This window comes from Tamandua tetradactyla, chromosome 1 (genome assembly GCF_023851605.1).
Source record: "Tamandua tetradactyla isolate mTamTet1 chromosome 1, mTamTet1.pri, whole genome shotgun sequence".
NCBI lineage: Eukaryota > Metazoa > Chordata > Mammalia > Pilosa > Myrmecophagidae > Tamandua > Tamandua tetradactyla.
The window spans coordinates 25,242,174-25,262,791 of record NC_135327.1 but is presented as its reverse complement, the minus strand read 5'-3'; the positions used below and the strand labels follow the sequence as shown (position 1 = coordinate 25,262,791).

The 20,618-nt window shown below is 38.6% G+C and overlaps 1 protein-coding gene across 1 annotated transcript in view; it reads left to right on the top strand.

Moving 5' to 3' along the window:
- DNAAF9 (dynein axonemal assembly factor 9) overlaps positions 1–20,618 on the top strand; it is a 189,849-nt gene that overhangs the window by 96,046 nt on the left and 73,185 nt on the right. Inside the window, exons 10-14 of the mRNA XM_077156837.1 lie at positions 3,032–3,167; positions 14,711–14,798; positions 15,806–15,842; positions 19,255–19,343; positions 20,519–20,552. Coding sequence (XP_077012952.1) covers positions 3,032–3,167; positions 14,711–14,798; positions 15,806–15,842; positions 19,255–19,343; positions 20,519–20,552 — 384 coding nt within the window. The remainder of the gene's footprint in view (positions 1–3,031; positions 3,168–14,710; positions 14,799–15,805; positions 15,843–19,254; positions 19,344–20,518; positions 20,553–20,618) is intronic.

Genomic DNA, 20,618 nt, shown 5'->3' with positions numbered 1-20,618 from the left:
GCCTGCTGTATGAAGAAACTGATTTTTGGTTCCACCCCTAGCCCAGCAAAGCAAAGGAGCAAGCCATATACCCAGGGGAGCACAATAGCATGGGGGCAAAGGGAATCAGGCATAAAGACTAACTCCACAAAGAAAAGGGGAGCAGTGAGGAAGGATGCATTTGTTTTCCTGAAGTGTTTCCTTTAGCATCTTTAGCATCTTTGTCTCTTGGAAAGCTGAAGGGCCTTTTTTCTAAAAACAAGTGTAACTCTGCTGATGGGTAGGTGAGAATAGATCCTTCCTTCTTTTTCTTCCCTCAATCCTAATCCTATCTAATGGTGAGACAAAATATCTGGGGTGAGACTTAGAGTCATATTTTTCTGCCCAGAGTGTCACTTAATTTAAAATAGATTTCGAAAGAAAAATCAGAGTCATATTTTCTGTTAAGAGCCTGTTTGCCTAAAACTTGAAAAATTATTTTTAAGACTAATGAGAAGAAAAGTGAAGAATTTTCCACATGAAACACACTAATGATGATTTAGGGAGAGTGTAGGAAGTAAAGAAGACCATCATTTTTTAAATATTCTTTTAGCCACCGCTATTTATTGAGAACATATGAAGCAAGAGATAGTTAAAGATAAACCAGACATGGTCTCTGCCTTCATGTAGTTTATAGTGTAATAGAGAAGTAAGACATTAATCAAAAAACCTCACAAATCCTGAGAGATGAATAAGTGAGTGGCGGGGGGTGGGGAACAATGCAGGCAGAGGAAACAGCATGTGCAGAGGTCTTAAGAAGGGAACATAGTATGTTAAGGGATATAAAAGAAGATGAGTTTGGCTAGAGTATAGGGTATCAGGAGAGAGTGGCCTTACATGGGGCTAAAGAAGTCAGCAAGACCAGACCATGTAAGTCCTTGTTGATCATGTGAAAAGTTTTGGCCCTTTTCCTAAAAGCAATGTTAAAATATTAAAGGCTTTGTACTTCATCCTTACTGCGTTGTGAAGAGAAGATTATAGGAGGACAAGAATGGAAATGAGAATAGTGAGAAAAAGATGCAGAGAAATAATGGCAGCAAGGACTAGGGTTGTGGTTATGTGAAGGGAGGGAGATGGACAGAGAGGAATGAAGTTTGGGAGGTTGATTGGATTTAGGTGATGAGAAAGCAGGAGAAATCCAGGAGAACTCTTAGATCTGGCTTGATCCCTGGATGAATATAGTGGCACTATTTATTTACTGCAAGAGCTGGATGGGCAACAGATTTAGGGCTTAAATCATAAGAGAAGAGAGGAGAGAGCACACAGCTAACGTTAAAAGCCTCATAGTTCAGAGGCCAGGTAGACGAGGATGACTGTGGAGACTGAGAATCAGTGGTTCTCAGTGGGAGGGGTCAGATACTTCTGAGAAAGCATGGAACCAAGGGTTAGCTACATGGTACATGGAAGTCATTTGGTGACTTTCGCCAGAACTCTGAGTGAAATGACAGGGCATTGATTAGAGTGGACTGAGGATTGAGCAAAAAGTGAAGAAAAAAAATAGGCAAATCTGGCCAAGAGAGGCAGGAGGAGAACGGGTTGGGTACAAGGACAGATAGGTGTGGGAGTGAGAACATATGCAACCATCCTCTCCTCTCCTACAAGTTATTTAGAATTTGGTAACTGCTCTATTGTTTGTCTAGTCTGAGTATACAACTACTATCATTCTGTAAAATTTGTATTCCTCTTAAAATGCTACTTTATACCTTGAGTAGGGCATGAGATTTTGGTTTGTCCAGAGTGATGCCTTGATACATCCCAGAGGGATTTGAACAGTGGATAAAAAAGTATTTGCCAAGTCCCCTTGGGGTAGTGGTGAGAAAGGGGTAAAATTCAACTTCCCCAAGTGGAGAATTCTTGATATTCTCACAAGCAGTGGGGACAGCCAAAGCAATAGGCTGAGCTCCCAATCTTGGGGTTTGTTCATATGAACTTAACCCCACAAAGGATAGGCTTAGCCTACTAAAAATTAGGCCTAAGAGTCACCCCCAAGAGAACCTCTTTTGTTGTTCAGATGTGGCCTCTCTCTCTCAGCCAACATGACAAACAAATTCACTGCCCTCCCCTGTCTACATGGGACATGACTCCCAGAGGTGTGGACCTTCCTGGCAATGTGGGACAGAAATCAAAAATGATCTGGGACTCAGCACCAAGGGATTGAGAAAACCTTCTCGACCAAAATGGGGAAGAGCAAAATGAGACAAAATGAAGTATCAGTGGCTGAGAGATTCCAAACAGAGTCAAGAGGTTGTCCTGGAGGTTATTCTTACACATTAAATAGAGATCACCTTTTTAGTTAAGGCATAACAGAGAGGCTGGCGGGAACTGCCTGAAAATGTAGAGCTGTGTTCCAGTAACCATGTTTCTTGAAGATGATTGTATAATGATAAAGCTTTCGCAGTATGACTGTGTGATTGTGAAGACCTTGTGTCTGATCTTTTTATCTACCTTATGGACAGATGAGTAAAACATATGGATTAAAAATAAATAAATAATAGGGGAACAAATGTCGAAATAAATTTAGTAGATTGAAATGCTAGTGATCACTGGAAGGGGGTAAGGGGTATAGCATGTATGAATTTTTTTGTTTTCTGTTTTATTTCTTTGGATGTGATGAGGGTTCTAAGATGAGCTGATGATATGCTTTGGATGAAAAGAATGTTTGTTTTGTATGTTGTTGGTTTTTTTTAAAAAATTATTTTTTTATGTATTTTTAAAACTGGAGTTGTGCTCCACTCATTCTAGCAGCAAACTTATAGAACTTATTCCTCAAGAATTGGGACAACCTGACTTGGGTTTAGTTATGTCCCTAGATGATTGATCCCTGTGGGTCAGCAGGAGGAGTCTGAGGCATCTGGCATCCCTTTCCAGCTAGTCAGGAACATTAGGTGAACTATACCAACCACTTTCCTCCGACTGCAGGACGTGACTCAGAAAAGAACCTGCTCAGGATATGAGAAGTTGTCCTGACCAGGAGTCACTTTTCTAATCATATGTTTTTGGCTTGCCACTCTAGCCCCAATAGGCAGCCATTTGTTCTCTTTGGTAACCACTCTACACGAGAAAACCTGAATGCTGGCAACTTTAACTTCCCTTCAGAAGGGCACCTGGTACGCAGCACTGGACCTGGTGGGAGCTTTGCCAAACACATGGTGAGTGGCTTGACTGTCCAGTGCTTCCTTTGTTTTGTTATCAGATGGTGGGGAAGAGGAACTGTACAAAAGGAAACTTTCAGTTAGTGTGTTGATTTAACCTTGAGCTTGAGGTTGTTTTAAAATGAAGAGGGTTGGAAACTTTACATAGTTTTATACAAGTGCTAGGTGTGACTTGAAAACATCATTTTTAGTTTTGAAATATTTAAAGGAAAGGGAAATAACTTTCACAGACCCAACTCTTTGTCAGAGTTTTGTCATTGGAATAAATTTTTAAATTAACTTGAAAATAACCATTATCAGCCTAAATTAATTATGTTCTGACTGACATTTAAAGATGTAAACATTGAGCATTGTGGTTCTTTCGTTGAAGTGAAATTTTTACATTAGAGGTATATTGTCTACTATATAGCCTGTGAAAGGAATCGTTAGACTGGAATGTGAGACTAATAATTGTAATATAAGACTCTTATAATCTCCTGTCTTAATGGAATAAAATGTTCCTATCAGTCAAGAAAGCTGGGAGGTAAGTACTATTATGTTTTTATTTCCTTTTGGAGAACATGAGACCCAAGAGGATAAAGCTATCTCTCTGGGTTGTAATCTCGAATCTGTTTCCAGGCCCATCCAGGACAGAGGGCTACCAGAACGGGTGTGTATCAGGATCTTGCTGCCCTATAAAAGGGAAGACTAGGGCCCCATTTTACCCCCCTGAGCAATCTTGGAATATTGATATTCTAAGATTGGAATATATAGAAAGGGCCAAAGATATAGGCCTCTCTGTATAATCTTACTTATTTACTATTCATATAGTAAATACCCAAAAGAATTGAAAGGGCTCAGCAGGCAGAGTACTCACCTGCCATGCCTGAGATCTGGGTTCGATTCCCAGTGCCTGCCAATGCTAAAGAAAAAAGAATTGAAAGCAGGGATTCAGACACATATTTGCACACTAATCTTCATAGCACATTATTCACAACTACCAAAAGATGGAAATAACCCAAGTGTCCATCAGTAGAAATGGATAAATAAAATATGTTGTATACATACAATGGAATATCATTCAGCCATAAATAGGAATGAAGTTCTGATACATGCAACCATATGAGTAAACATAGGAACCTACTGGAGCAGTTTCAGAGGAGTGTCAGATTTAAGTAAAATCCAGAGAAAATTTTCATTTCAGCTCTGACATGTAAAGAGCTAGAAAGTCATCACTTCTGTCACTACAACAAGAAAAAAGCAGAACAAACTAAAAATCAGTTACATTTCTTTGAGCTCTCAAGGCAAATTGCCACCCCAAAATCTGGAAGTGAACCCACAGATTATAGCTAAAACTGGCTTGCCTATACCAGAAGCTGCTGGAGCAGTAAACTGACAGAAACACTTAAATGGTCATTTTAATTAATTGCTAGAGGCCAAATGTAGATTAGCATGACAGTGAGAAACTCCTGGGGACTGAAGTCTTAGAGGCAGTCCCCATACATTCTTAAGTTTTACCTCCAGGAACCCCACCAGGTTCTCATAGCAAAGAGCCAGAAAAGATCCCCTTAAATCTCTGGCAGTGGAAAGAGAAAGTAATCATTTTGAAATAAACCCAGACAGAGCCTTCTCTAAAGCAAAGGCCCCTCTCCAGGGTAGAACAGTTATTCCTTATCCTATCTGGGGGAAAAGCATCCTCCAGCACCCTCTAGCCTTGTCTCACCTAAGGAAGGAAAATTTCAAAAGCTAAGAAACACTTTGAAGGTCACAGTCTAGGGATACTGGCCCACTAAAAGACAGATTCAATCATAAGATTACAGAATGCTTCCTCTCCCCCATACAAGGGAAACCCAATAAGACTATGTGTAGATTTCTCAGCAGAAACCATGGAAGCTAGAAGACAGTGGGATGATATATTTAAATTACTAAAAGAGAAAAACTGCCAACCAAGACTCCTATATCCAGCAAAATTGTCCTTCAAAAATGAAGGAGAAATTAAAACATTTATAGACAAAAAGTCACTGAGAGAATTTGTGACCAAGAGACTAGCTCTGCAAGAAATACTAAAGGGAGCACTAGAGTCAGATACGAAAAGACAGAAGAGAGAGGTATGGAGTAAAGTGTAGAAAGAAGGAAAATCAGATATGATATATATAATACAAAAGCCAAAATGGTAGAGGAAAATATTATCCAAACAGTAATAACACTAAAAGTTAACGGACTGAATTTCCCAATCAAAAGACATAGAATGGCAGAATGGATTACGACCCAGCAATACCACTGCTAGGTATCTACTCAAAGGACTTAAGGGCAAAGACACAGACGGACATTTGCACACCAGTGTTTATAGCAGCATTATCTACAATTGCAAAGAGATGGAAACAGCCAAAATGTCCATCAACAGACGAGTGGCTAAACAAACTGTGGCGTATACCTACGATGGAATATTATGCAGCTTTAAGACAGACTAAACTTATGAAGCATGTAATAACATGGATGGACCTAGAGAACATTATGCTGAGTGAGTCTAGCCCAAAACTAAAGGACAAATACTGTAAGGTCCCACTGATGTGAACCGACATTCGAGAATCAGCTTGGAATATCATTGGTAACAGAGACCAGCAGGAGTTAGAAACAGGGTAAGATAATGGGTAATTGGAGCTGAAGGGATACAGACTGTGCAACAGGACTAGATACAAAAACTCAAAAATGGACAGCACAATAATACCTAAGTGTAATGTAACTATGTTGGAACACTGTATGAAGCTGCACCTGAAATATGGTTTTTTGTTTGTTTGTTTCTGTGTTTGTATCTTTTGTTTTTGTTTTTTTCTTTTTCCTTTTTATATATATATATATTTTTATTAGTATTATTTTAATTCTCTTCTCTATATTAACATTCTGTATTTTTTTCTGCTGTTTTGCTAGTTCTTTTCCTAAATCAATGCAAATGTACTAGGAAATGATTATCATACATCTATGTGATGATACTAAGAATTACTGAGTGCATATGTAGAATGGAATGATTTCTAAATGTTGTGTTAATTTCTTTTCTTTTTTTTGATTAATAAAAAAAATTTTTTTTTAAATTTATTTCCACAAAAAAAAAAAAAGAGTTAGAAATAGGGTAAGATAGTGGGTAATTGGAGCTGAAGGGATACGGACTGTGCAACAGGACTGGATACAAAAACTCAGAAATGGACAGCACAATACTACCTAACTGTAATGTAATTATGTTAAAATACTGAATGAAGCTGCATGTGAGAATGATAGAGGGAGGAGGGCTGGGGACATAAATGAAATCAGAAAGAAAGATAGATGTTAAAGATCGAGATGGTATAATCTAGGAATGCCTAGAGTGTATAATAACAGTGAAATGTACAATGTACAAATTTTAAAAATGTTTTTGCTTGAGGAAGAACAAAGGATTGTCATTATTGCAGGGAGCTGAAAATAGATGATAACTAATACTTTAAAATGTCACATTTTGTGTGAGACTAAAGCAAAAAATGTTTGTTACAAAATTTAGATTTTGACTAGAGCATTTCCTAATATAACTCATGTAGATAGTTTGACTGAATGTCATAAGTACTTGGAATCTCAGGTAGCACATGAGATTTTGTTGGTTTGTCCAGAGTGATCCCCCGATGAATCCCAGAATGATTTGATCAGTGACTGGAAAAGTATTTGCAAGCCCCCTTTGGGGAATGGTGAGAGTGGGGAGAAATTGAACTTCCCCAAGTTGAATTCTTGATATTCTCACAAGCAGTGTGGACAACCAAAGCTATAGGCTGAGCCCCCAGTCTTGGGGTTTGTTCACATGAAACTTAACCCCACAAAAGATAGGTCAAGTCTACTTAAAATTTAGGCCTAAGAGTCACCCCCAAGAGAACCTCTTTTGTTGCTCAGATGTGGCCTCTCTCTCCAGCCAATATGATGAGCAGTCTCACCACCCTCCCCTTCTCTGCATGGGACATGACTCCCAGGGATGTGGACCTTCCTGGCAACGTGGGACAAAGATCCTGGAATGAGCTGAGACTCAGCATCAAAGGACTGAGAAAAACCCTAGAATGAGCTGAGAATTAACATCAAGAGACTGAGAGAACCTTCTTGATCAAAAGGGGGAAGAGTAAAATGAGGCAAAGTGTCAATGGCTGAGAGATTCCAAACAGAGTCGAGAGGTTATCCTGGAGGTTATTCTTACGCATTAAGTAGATATCACCTTGTTGTTTAAGATGTAGTGGAGAGGCTGGAGGGAATTGCCTGAAAATGTAGAGCTGTGTTCCAGTAGCCATGTTTCTTGATGATGATTGAACAATGATATAGCTTTCACAGTGAGACTCTGTGAATGTGAAAACCTTATGTCTGATGCTCCTTTTAGCTATTATATCAACAGAAGAGTAGAACATATGGAATAAAAATAAATAATAGGGGGAACAAATGTTAAAATAAATTCAGTTTGAAATATGAAAGCAAGGGGTAAGGGGTATGGTACGTATAGTTTTTTTTTCTCTATTATCATTTTATTTCTTTTTCTGTTGTCTTTTTATTTCTTTTTCTAAATCGATGCAAATGTACTAAGAAATGATGAATATGCAACTATGTGACGATATTAAGAATCACTGATTATATATGTAGAATGGAATGATTTCTAAATGTTTTGTTTGTTAATTTTTTAAATTAATTTTTTAAAAAAGCCTGTTTCTTTATACCTGATGTCCTGATACATCATATTTGACTTTCAACAAAAAAATTACAAGGCATGCTAAAAGGCAAGAAAAAACACCATCTAAAGAGACAGAGCAGCATCAGAACCAGACTCAGATATGACACAGATTTTAGAATTATCATGCAGGGAATTTAAAATAACTATGAGTGATATCTTAAGGAAATGAACACAACATACAAGAACAGATGGCTAATGTATGCAGAAAAAAGGAAACCTGAGAAAGAATCAAAAGGAAATGCTAGGATTGGAAACACTTTAACTGAAATGAAGAGTGCCTTTGATGGACTCATCTGTAGACTTGACTTGGCCAAGGAAGAATTAGTGAGCTTGAACATAAGTTAATAGAAACTTCCCAAGCTGAAATGTAAAGAGAAAAAGAATGAAACAACAGAACAGAACATCCAAGAACTGTGGGACAATTTCAAAAGGTGTGACATGCACTATTGGCATATCAGAAGAAGACCGACACAACAGAGCAGCAGGAATATTGGAAGTAATAATTCTCTGAAATTAATGATAGCTCCCAATCTACAGATCAGGAAGCTCAGAGAACAACAAGCAATATAAACACTTAGCCATGTCATATTCAGGTTGTAAAAAGCCAAAGACAGAGAAAATTTTGAAAGAAGCCAGAGGGAAAAAGCAACTATAGAGGAACAGGATAAGAATTGCAGCAGACTTCTCATCAGAAACCAGGCAAACAAGAAGAGAGTAGGGTGTAATATTTAAAGTGTTGAGAGGAAAATATAAACACCAACCCAGTAGTATTCCATATCTAGTGAAATTGTCATTTAAAATTAAAGGAGAAATGGGGCAGTGCAAGGGTAATTCATAGTAGAATTCTCATGTGCCAGGAAGGAGGGAGACCCAGGTTCGATTTCTGGAACATGCAAGTTCCCACACACAAAAAAAAAAGGAAAGGAGAAATGAAGTCTTTCTCAGACAAAGAAAAACAGGGAATTCATTGCCAGCAGCCTCCCCTGCATGTAGTTTTTAAAAATTATTATTGAGAAATACCCACCCATGTACAGTCCAATCATATTATACAATCAGTGACTCACAATGCCATCACCTGGTTGTGTATTATTCACCATGGTCATTTTTAGAACATTTGCATCACTCCAGAAAAGAAAATAAAAGGAAAGAAAAAAACCTCATACATCCCATACACTTTACCCCTCCCTCTCAATGATCCACGGTATTTCAGTCTACCTAATTTTTACCCTTTCTCTCCCTCAGTTATTTGTTTTTTTGTCCTTTTTAAAATCCATTTGTTCATACCTTGGATAAAAGAAGCATCAGACACAAGGTTTTCACAATCACACAGTCACATTGTAAGAGTTATATAGTTTTACAGTCTTCTTTGAGAATCAAAGCTACTGGAACACAGTCAACAGTTTCAGATACTTCCCTCTAGCCACTCCAATACACAATAAACTAAAAAGGAATTTCTGTGTAATGTGTAAGAATCCTCCCAACTCTGAAATCTCTCAGCCACTGAGACTTCACTTTGTCTCATTTCTCTCTTCCACATTTTGGTTAAGAAGGCTTTCTCATTCTCATGATGCTGGCTCCCTGTTCATCCCCTGGAGTCAGATCCCACATTGCCAGGGAGATTACACCCCTGGGAGTTATGTCCTACATAGGGGGAAGGGCAGTAAGTTCACCTGCCAAGTTGGCTTAGAGAGGGAGGCCACATCTGAGCAACAAAAGAGGTTCCTGGTGGCGACTTGTCAGAATAATTGTCAGTAGGCTTAGCTTCTCCTTTGCAGGAATGAACTTCATAGGGGCAAGCACTAAGATTGAGGGCTCAGCCTTTGAATTGGTTGTTCCCACTCCTTGTGAGAATGTCAGGAATTCCCCAGGTAGGGGAGTTTAATATTTCCTTTTTTTTCTTCCCAGTCTCCCAAGGGGACTTTGTAAGTACTTTTTTATTCTTTGCCCAATTTACTCTGGGATATATCAAGACATCACACTAACCTGTTCAAATCAACAATATCTCACACCCTATTCAAGATTCCATGTAGTTATGGTATTCAAGTAAATTGACCATAGAATGAATTAGATACTGTGCTACCCAAGATATAAATTTTGCACCAAATAAACATCTCTCCCTTTGGTCTCACACAGAGGTTGAAGTTTGGAAATATGAGACATATCATCCTTTACCCTGTATTCTGATATACCTTAATCTTATCCAGATCATCTTCATTCATATCTCTAGATGAAGTCTGATCACTTTTTTAGCTGTTGTATAAACCAGAAGGAAAGACAGAGGATAATGACAGAGATGGTACAACTTAGGAATGCCTAAGGGTAATGCTGACTTTCATAGCTTCAGTGCTCTAACTCTGAGTCTCAGGTGTCACAAAAATACCCAAAGTTTCAGTGAATGACCAGGTTATATACAAATAACTCAGTATCTCAGAATTTAGAAATATCAATTACAACTCCTAAATATATGTGACTGCTGTAAGAGTTTAAAATCTAGGACCCTTTACTATAGGCCCAATCTGATAACCCATGCTCTTGACATCAATTCTCTTAATTTGTATATTATAGTTAATCCATATGAGTGAGGCATGATAATATTTGTCTTTTTGTTCCTGGCATGTCATTCAACATACTGTCCTTAAGGTTCATTCACCCAGTTGCATGCCTCACAACTTCATTCCTTCTTGCAGCTGCTCAGTAGTCCGTTGTATGTAAATGCCACAGTACCCCTGTTCCTCAGTTGTTGCATCCTTAGGCCTCCTCCATCCAATCAGTGTACAAATGTTCATTTGTGTCTTCCAGGTATATACCTAGCAATGAGGTTGTAAGATCATATGGCACCCCTACCCCTAGGCTCCTGTGGAACCACCTCACTGCCCTCCGGAGGGGCTGCACCTCTCAGCTTCCCTACCAACAGTGAATAGGTACATCTCTTTCTCCACATTTTCTCTAGCAGTTGTTTCTCTCTGTTCTTTTTTTTTTTTTTTAAACATGGGCTTGCACTGGGAATTGAACCCAGGTCTCCAGCATAGCAGGCAAAAACTCTGCTTACTGAGCCGCCCTCTCTGTTCATTTTCAAATAATTTTATTTACACATCACACAATCTAACCTAAGTAAATAGACATGCCTTTGCCACTATAATCTGTACGAAGATATTTCCTTTTTTTCTGCAAAGAATCCATATCTCTCCCCCATGCCCTGCCACCCACGCCTGCACTTATTAACATTTAGTTTTGGCATAATACCTTTGTTGCATTCAGTGGAAGTATATTACAGTGTTACTGTTGACTATAGACCCTCGCTTTCACTGATTACTTTTTCCTGTATACCAGCCATTTTCAACTCCTTTCAACATTGACATTCATTTTTTTCTCACTCATGCAAAAAATGTTTTTATATTTGTACATTTAATCACCATCATTGTCCACTCTAGGCATTCCTAAGTTGTACCATCTCTGCATTATCCTCTGTCTTTCCTTCTGGTTTATACATGCTCCCAGCCCTTATCACTCAGTCATACTCACATTCAGCTTTATTCAGTGTACTTATATTTTTGTGCTGCAGTCGAATAGTGCTGTGCTGTCCATTTCTGAATTTTTATAATCAGTCCTGCTGCACAATCTGTATTCTTTCAGCACCAAATGCCAAGCTCTACCGTATTTTCTATCTGCTGATAACCTGTGTTCTATAACATCAACTCGCAAAGTTCACTCATTAATGTTAGTTCATATTACCAAGACCATACAGTATTTGTCCTTTTGTTTCTAGCTAATTTCACTCAGCATAATGTCCTCAAGTTTCCTCCATATTGTTAAATGCTTCATGACTTTATTCTGCCTTACAGCTGCATAATATTCCATCATATGTATATACCACAGCTTGTTTAGCCACTTGTCCATTGATGGATATTTGGGCTGCTTCCATCTCCTGGCAATTATAAATAATGCCGCCATAAACATCGATGGCCTGCATGTAATTTTTTTTGGGGGGTGGTGATATATGGTCTGGGAATCAAACTCAGGTCTCCCATATAAAAGGTGGGCATTCTAACACCTGAACTACCCATGCACCCTAGCCTGCGTGTAATTTTAAAAGAAGTTCTTCAGGGAGGAGGAAAATTACCTAGATTATATAGGTCATAAACTAAAACCTACATAAAGAAAAGAAGGGAGAGGGGAACGGGAATACCATGTTACAAGGTACCTGCACTGAACGTGAAGTGATACCGTATAATATGAAGGTGGACCTAGATTAGTTTTAAATGTGTATTACAAACTCTAGGAAAACCATTAAAATAAAATCCAGGTTCCAATTGAGAAATCACCTGAGATCTCAAACCTAATGAGAGAACACAGTCATTAGACACCAGCACTGAGATGGCACAGATATAGAATTATCTAACATGATTTTAGAGCAGCCATCATAAAAACACCTCAACAAGCAATTGCAAATATCCTTAAAATAAAAAATAGAAAGTCAAGAATCAAGTGGAAATTTTAGAACTAAAAAATAAAATAACCGAAGTAAAAACTCAGTGAATGGACTCAGCAGCATAATGGAAAGAGGAGAGGAAAGAATCAGTGAAATTGAAAGTAAAACAATAGAAATGACCCTGGACAGCACAGAAAAGAACTGGGGGAGAAAAATTAACATAGTCTCAGAGATCTGTGCACTGTCACACAATATCTAACACTCTTGTCATTTGAGTATCAGAAAGAGAGAAGGAGGATGGGATTGGAAAAGTATTCATAGACATAATGGCTGAAAATTTCCCCAATTTGGCAACAACATGAACCTACAAATTAAAGAAGGTGAGTGAACCCCAAACAGGATAAACCCAGAGATACCCACACTAAGACAGATCCTAGTCAAATTTATAAAAACTACAGACAAAAAATCTTAAAAGCAGCCAAAGAAGAACAACACCTTCCCTATAGGAGAAAAATAATGCAAAGGGCAATGAATTTCTGATCCAAAACATGGAGGCTAGAAGACTAGCACATTGTTCAAGAGCTGAAAGAGAAGAACTGTCAACCAAAAATTCTTTATCAAGTGAAAATATTCTTCAGTAATGAAGGGGAAATCTAGATGTTCTCAGATGAACAAAAACTAAGAGAATTTGTTGTACAAATTCTTGGAATTTGGAACATCTTGGAAGGAAGAAAGAGCATGGTAATAAAATCAATGCACCACTGATTGAATATTTTTAAATGGAATATTATGTTTTGTGAATTTATCTTAAAAAAACACAAAAAATCAAAACAATACACAGTGAGGTTGAGTAACTTGCTCAAGCTCACTCAGATCTTAGATGGAATAACCACTTTCTGTTCTTAGGTCTGTATGACCATAGCCAAAGTGCTTTCATTCATGAGTTCAGTAATCTGTATTGAGTGTCTACTGTATGCCCATCACTGTGCTCAGTGCAGGGAATACATTGCCATTGTCTTTGTCTTCAGGGATCTCACAGACTAGTGGGAGAGTCAGTGAGGACCGTGCTTTGAAATGTTTGGATCTAGCTGGTTTCTTTACACAACTTTTGGTAATAAGTGGAATGTGTTAGCAGATCTTATTTTATATATACAGAGACTCAGTAAAGTCTCTGTACTTCCTGAAATCACAAATCTCATGGGGTAGAGGGCTCTGTTGCTAGGTAATACACTCATCTTTTCCATTTCTGGGCCATTTATGAATAATTTATACATTAGTAAGTACCATGTTAAACATGCAGACCCTGATTATTTGAACAGTTTTATATGTGTGAATTTTTTTGTACCCATTTATTTATTAATGTGTTAGTAAACGTGACAATATGTACTTGCCAAATTTATGACATTATTTAAGAGAGCAGTTTTCAAACACATGGTACCTTTAAAAAAAAAACTGGAGGAAAAAAAGTGGGGAAAATTTGGAAATCTAAGATACGTGTTTTAATTGAGGATATATGCACATAGACCAGCATTTATTAAGGACATGAATTTTCATGCAGGGCTATGGCAACCTGGATCATAGTCACTATACTGAATTATAGATTAGTCAGAATAAGTCCTCATTTCAAATTCATGCTTGGATTCCCAGTATTCAAGATATTACAGAAAAAAATACCATATATTCTAGTGTGACTTCCTTCAACAATGAAGTAAAACAGAAGGAATGAATGTTTGTGTCACATTTTACTATTTTATATATATGGTGCTAATAGCCTTAAGTTCTTGTATTGATATTTTTGCCTTTTGTATCTGCTCTTCTAATAATTCTAATGAAAAGGTGTTAAATTTTCAAAAGAGAAAAGGACATCTGTCCTCATCTCTGTATAAATGAACAATTAAACAGGGAAAAAGAAAAATTTAAAACCTTTAAACTTATTTTCTCTTCTGCAATGCCTAATGTAGAGAGATGAAATACAAGTGAAAATGGGGAGCTGGACAGCACCCTCCTTTCCTGAATTTGTAGTCACCCTATACATCTGCCAGTCATGTCAGCCAGTGTTCTCACTGTGAAAGTTCTGGACTGAACATAAGGGCATTCACAACCAAATGTACTAATCCTGGTCTTTTCCTTCTAAGCTGTGAATTCATTGGTATCCCAAGCTCAGTATCCAACAGCAACCTTAAAAAAAGTGTAAAAAATAAAAATTTAAAGGACCTTTGATTGGGGAGGTTGAGGGGGAACTAAAGGAGATTTTTTTTTTCTATATGCCTTTAAAAAATAATGAATCAGCTGTTGGCAAAATAAAAGTGGTTCCCCTTAATTGTGTACTTTCTATTTCTCTAGCAGTAAGTCATACTTCAAGCAGTCTAAATCCCACTTCCTTTTTTATTTTCTCCCGGCATCCAGGTGGCACAATGTGTCTCACCAAAGGGACCCCTTGCTTGCTCAAGAACATACTTTTTTGGAGCTACTCACATTCCTTACTTGGGGATAAGTAAGTCATCTGTTATCTTATCTCCTGATAAGTCATCTTATCAACTTGCCTAATGAATAATTTCTCCCATAAATTTGAAGTTGACTCAGAATTTACTACTTTGCTGAGAAGCTCATGATGCCCAGTTTGCATGCCTCTAACTCCATCTCTGAATGCAGTTGGGGAGTTGATATGCCTAACATATTTTTCACAGAATATATTTCAGGAGAACAAAAAAGTTCAACATATACTAAATCTAACCATGTGGAACACTGTGCTCAGTTTCTACAGATGAAAGATGAGTAAGACCTAGTTTGTGATCACAGGGAGTATGGGCTATAATGGGAATTTGGATGACTAGCAGATGCCTGCCTGATTAGTCTTGTGAAGAAAAGTAAGGAAGGAGCATGGGAGAAGTGTTCCCAGGAGTTGTGAACAATCACAGGAGCAAGGGCTCCATGCTGTATGACTTCCCAGAAAGGCTGGGCTGCTCAGAGCTGCCTTTCTTGCTGAGGTAACCAGACATCCAAAGAGACGTGGAGAGGAGCCTGCAGAGTAAATGAGAATCTCAGAACTGCTGCGCTGAAAAGAGTACATCAGAAACCAGGTTTTCTCCTGGGTGGTAGTATATAAGCCAGGAAAGTCTGGAAAGAAGCATGACTTGGGTTGGATAATCCAGAGGTAGAACTGAGCCTGTTTGCTTTTGCCTTCTCATTTAAAAATTAAAGATAAAAGCAAAAACATTTCTGACCCTCGGATTCTGCATGTTTTCTCTGGTGTTTTTTGGTGATGCTGGGTATGTGGTAAAAGAAGACAGTGTCAGGCTAAAGAGGTGACGATCCAGAAGGATAACAGGAGAAGCTAGGTTTCACTATTGTTTGTGTTTATACTGTGTGTTAAACTTTAAAGAAAATGTGTTACTCATGTTATTTCCTTGTAACTAAATTAATAAATTCTAGCTACCTTGTAAAGTGTTTACATGTCCTGTGATCTTGTCACAGTCTTAATTCAAGATGCTCTTTTCACAGGTGATGACAACAAGCCACCCAAGAAAACTGAACAAATGTAAGTCTTAATTTCTATTTTATCCTTTTTCTTTCCCAAAGTTGAGTTACTTAGAAATTGTGGCTGTCCTATCCACTCCCTTTTGAGATCAGCAGTGGGTAAGACAACTGGTTTATGGGGGAACAGAGGTGTGTAGTTTCCTAGGAGCTTGCCAGCCCCCATCTCTCATCTTGGAGTCCAGACAGAGGACCCTGCCAGCTTTTCTAGAACTCAAACCTGCCATAGCACTATACATTTAAATGACAAAATTTTTGGTCATGTTCTCTACAATATTACATTTTTTTTTTTACATATGCAATCAGTAATTCTTAACATCATCACATAGATGCATGATCATCATTTCTTAGTACATTTGCATCGATTTAGGAAAAGAACTAGCAAAACAACAGAAAAAGATATAGAATGTTAATATAGAGAAAAAAATAAAAATAATAATAATAGTAAAAAAAAAGACACAAACAAACAAACAAACAGACAAACAAAAAAAAAACCTATAGCTCAGATGCAGCTTCATTCAGTGTTTTAACATGATTACTTTACAATTAGGTATTATTGTGCTGTCCATTTTTGAGTTTTTGTATATAGTCCTGTTGCACAGTCTGTATCCCTTCAGCTCCAATTACCCATTATCTTACCCTGCAATATTACATTTTTTGTTAGGAGTTTCCCTAAGAATAAAACATCCTGAAACCTATTAGGAGATTCTGTGTGAAACCCCATCTTGTCTAAGGAGTGTTTCCTCTGGAATTGACATCTAAGCTATGGAGCAGAACTAGCATCTGAACCCAGTCTCGGACTCTTAGAATGGTCTAGGGATTGACTTCTCTCCCACAACATACAGCAGAAAACCAGAGTTAGGAACTAAATTCACTGATGCTGAAACTACTGAATCATGAAAAGCATTCTCCTTTAGAAATTTTATTACCTCACCAAGTGTCCCAAAATAAATTGGTACTATCTGGACCAGTGTTTTCCAAAGGCCAGCAATGATAGGCTTTTCAAAAATATAGTTTCTCCCAGCCCAATCCCAGAGCTTCTTAATCAGAATTTCTGAGTAAGGCCTATGAAGCTGTATTGGGGGGGGGGGGAATAATGCTAGTAATGTAACCGCACTGTAGAAAATGTGAAAAATTGAGAAATGAAAGTAAGATCAGCCATAACTTCTCCCCTCTGGCACGACCCCATTAGTATCTTAATATGTATCTTTCTTTCTTTCTTTATTATGTATTTAGGTTTATTTGTGTAACTATAATCATAGTATGTACACAGTTTTTTTGTGGGGTTTCTTTACTTCAGCAACAGGTCAACCATTTTCTCATATATTGGTAGGTGCTGTCTTGCTTTGTGTCTGCTTGTGCTTCTCTTGCCAGCTATGCTTAGCCATTGCCCTGAATCTTCATTTTAGAACCTTGGACATTTCACCTAAACCAAATCCATTGGTGCCCTGTTTCAGGGACAGGCCCATGTTAGATTTGCTAAATCCCTGCACTGGTGAAAGTTGAGCCTTGTGGAGTCCTGGTAAAGGTGACAACAATGCTAACAAGGCAGAGAACAATCCCTTCCCATTCATGAGTCTCATGCCTGCCATCTGGGCCACATGTCAGTAGCCAGGTGGCCCATGCATTGAGCATGTATCTGAAGGTCTGTGTAGGAAAAAAGACCAAACAGCAGAAGGACTGACCAAGTGCTGTACCGAGCAGTATTTGAATCAAGCTGGACAGATTATCTTTACATGTTTTACATAACAAACCTTTTATAAAGTTCCACCCTTGGTGTCTAAGAGTGGAAGATTCGGATCTCACCTAGAACTGGCCAAGCTCATTGTCAGTGTCCCTGCCAAGCCCCTTCTTCCTAAGACCTACTCTTCTGCTCTGGCCATTAATCTTCAGGATATGATGGAGAACCTTGGAGCTGTCATTTTATTACATGCTCTTTTTCTGTCCCTTTTTCTTCTACCCAATCCAAATCTCTTACCTAAAATGTGAAGGGAGAAATTGAGAGAAATGGCAGTGTGATGTGGCAAAGTGGAAAAGGCAACAGACTGAGAATTTATCTGAATTTAGGTCTGCCATTAACTTTCTTTGGCCTTAGACAACGTATTCTACCTTTGGGGGCCTTAGTTGCTTCTTCTGTAAAATGAGAAGGTTGGACCAGATCATTTCTGTTTTTCCTTTCTGCATTCAAACTCTTATCATCTATTATTAGGCTCTCACAGACTCAATAACAGACATATGCTTAGAAAAGATTTTTCCAGTTCCCTGCTAAGCACATCCCATTCCCTTTTGGGACTTTAAAGATGAGCCCCTTCTCTCTGTAATGAGCCTAAAAAGAGGCTGGATCTCCTTTTCCTAAAACAGTAGTTCTCAGTCAAGGGCAATTTTTTCCCCACCCTCTCCCAAGTTATATTTGACTATGTCTGTCTGAAAGCATTTTTGGTTGTCACAGCTGGGGGGTGCTGCTGGCAGAAATGATGCTAAACATCCTGTAATGCACAGAACAGCCCCCAAACAAAGAATTATCCAGCCCAAAATGCACAGATTGAGAAACTACCCTAAAGGAAGGCAGACTTAGCTATTCTGAAGACCTTCATGGCAACTGTCAGTCCAGTTCTGGCAAAGAAAAAGCCTTCATATAATGGCTATTATAAGTGATGTCAGACAGAAGGAGCACGATTTGGGGAAGGGAGGAGATAAGTGATCTGCTTAGACGCATCATCTGTCCTCTAGATCAGGCAAGCCACCTGGAGAGTGGGCTGCGCATCTTTCATTTGAATTTAGGTGGAACCCATCTTCTCAGTCAGAATTCTCTCTTGCCCCCTAGTAATCATACTTCAGCAGGCCTGCTGAGGAGATGACGTGAAGGTGTAGAATGGTCCCTGGAAGAGCAGTGGGTCTTTATTGTGATACTGACATGATTCCAGGTCCAGGAGTCGGAATACCCATGTAGTTTTTTACTATGGGATCATAAACAGGAAGGTTGGTCTTTTGAGAAGAAAGCAGAACTGTTTTTTTCTTAAGATGGTTTAACAAGAACAAAGTATAAATCACACAAGCCTACATGGTTTCTAAAAGGTTTAAAAAACAATGAATTCCAGGGCGGGCCGCGGTGGCTCAGCGGGCAAAGTGCTTGCCTGCTATGCCGGAGGACCTCGGTTCGATTCCCGGCCCCAGCCCATGTAACAAAAACAAAAAAACAAAATACAATAAAACAAGAAAATGTTTAAAGATGTTTCCCTTTCTTCCTCCCTTCCTTCCTTCTCTCTGTCTTTCCTTTAAAAAAAAAAAAAAAAACAATGAATTCCATTTTGCATTTTTCTCATTCTGTTTAAAAGTTCCTTGAAGAATTTATGTGCATGCAGCTTTTGATGAAACCTTATGATGCTGTAGTTAACCTTTATTTTTTATTTTCAAAGTAGGCTCTTGTCCCAAATATATGCCGCTGTTATTGAGGCTGTCCTGGCTGGTATTGCATGTTATGCTAAAACTTCCAGTCTAACAAAGGTAATTTAAATACTTCCACTTCCCTATAGTTATTTTAATGTGAAACTTCCTATCCATCTGTTATTCTTTGGGCATCTGTAGGTACTCAGTTTTGTGTAGCTCGGGCCTTGATGAAGTTTGGCACGAGGCAAAAAGATGTCTTTAGAGCGCTGCGCTTCTGCCGCCGTAATTATGCTGTAGTCTTATGAGTGACAACTAATCACCTGTGTACAGTGTGTAATTGTATTAAGGAAAATAATTTTGTTGCATACTGTTTTCATAGTTTAAAGAAAAGTTAAATAAAAGTATAGATATTCTTCTATGAATTTTAATGAAGTTAGGTAAGTGACATAGTTTGGTTTTCTATAATTCAGTGTTTAAAATAAAATTTAATATTAGAAAATCCAATTTGCATTTTCTAACAAGCATGTGTGTTGTTCTCTGACCATTATCTTCCTTGCTGTTTTGCGGTTGACCTGCCGCTGCTGTTGGGTTCCTATATCTGACCCAGCAAGGAGAGGAAGAATCGACTTGATGCTTCCCAATGCCAATAGGACCTTTCCTGAAGGAAGCCATTGACATTGGAAAGGTCATGTATGATGTAGATCTCAGAGAGACTGTAGTCGTATCACTAGCTCCTTGCCATCTCCTCTCCTCACACACTCGAGTTCCCAGTACTGGCATGAGACTTGCCAGCCCCATTTAGCTGTTATATGGCAGACTTGTGCAAAGCAGTAGGATGTCCTTCATGAAGGATCAGTATTCACACCTTGATTTTCTAACAATCCTTTCTAAATCTAGCTGTTTAAGTTCTTAGGTAACTGGCAGAAACTCTGAGGGCAGAAGTCTTCCGCAGGGTTAGGAGAGGGGAGGAGAAAGCAGTTTTCCAGACCTCACATTCCTGTTCTCAGTGTCTTGGGGATCTGTTGCCACTATCCCAGCTGGTTACTTCTCCAAGTGGGTCAGGTTCCAGTGCTCACCTGCCTGAGTGAAGTTTTTCCCTGTGAACCCAGCCTGAGGAAAACAGACACCTGTTTCCCTTAACAAGGTGTTCTCACTTTAGTCTACTGATGCACACAAACTAGAGGAAAGAGGCACAGTGTTCTGACCTAATGTTAGAAAGTCTCCAATGAGAGAGGTGTGCACTCTTTCCTGCTGTGAAAGCTAATTGCCTCTGTTTTTGTTGTGATTTTTCAGCCAAGGAGGTAGCAGAGCAGACCCTGGGATCTGGGTTAGATTCCTTGAGTTGATGCAGTTTAAGACAGCCCACGGTAGGCAATAGCTGATATTTTCCATA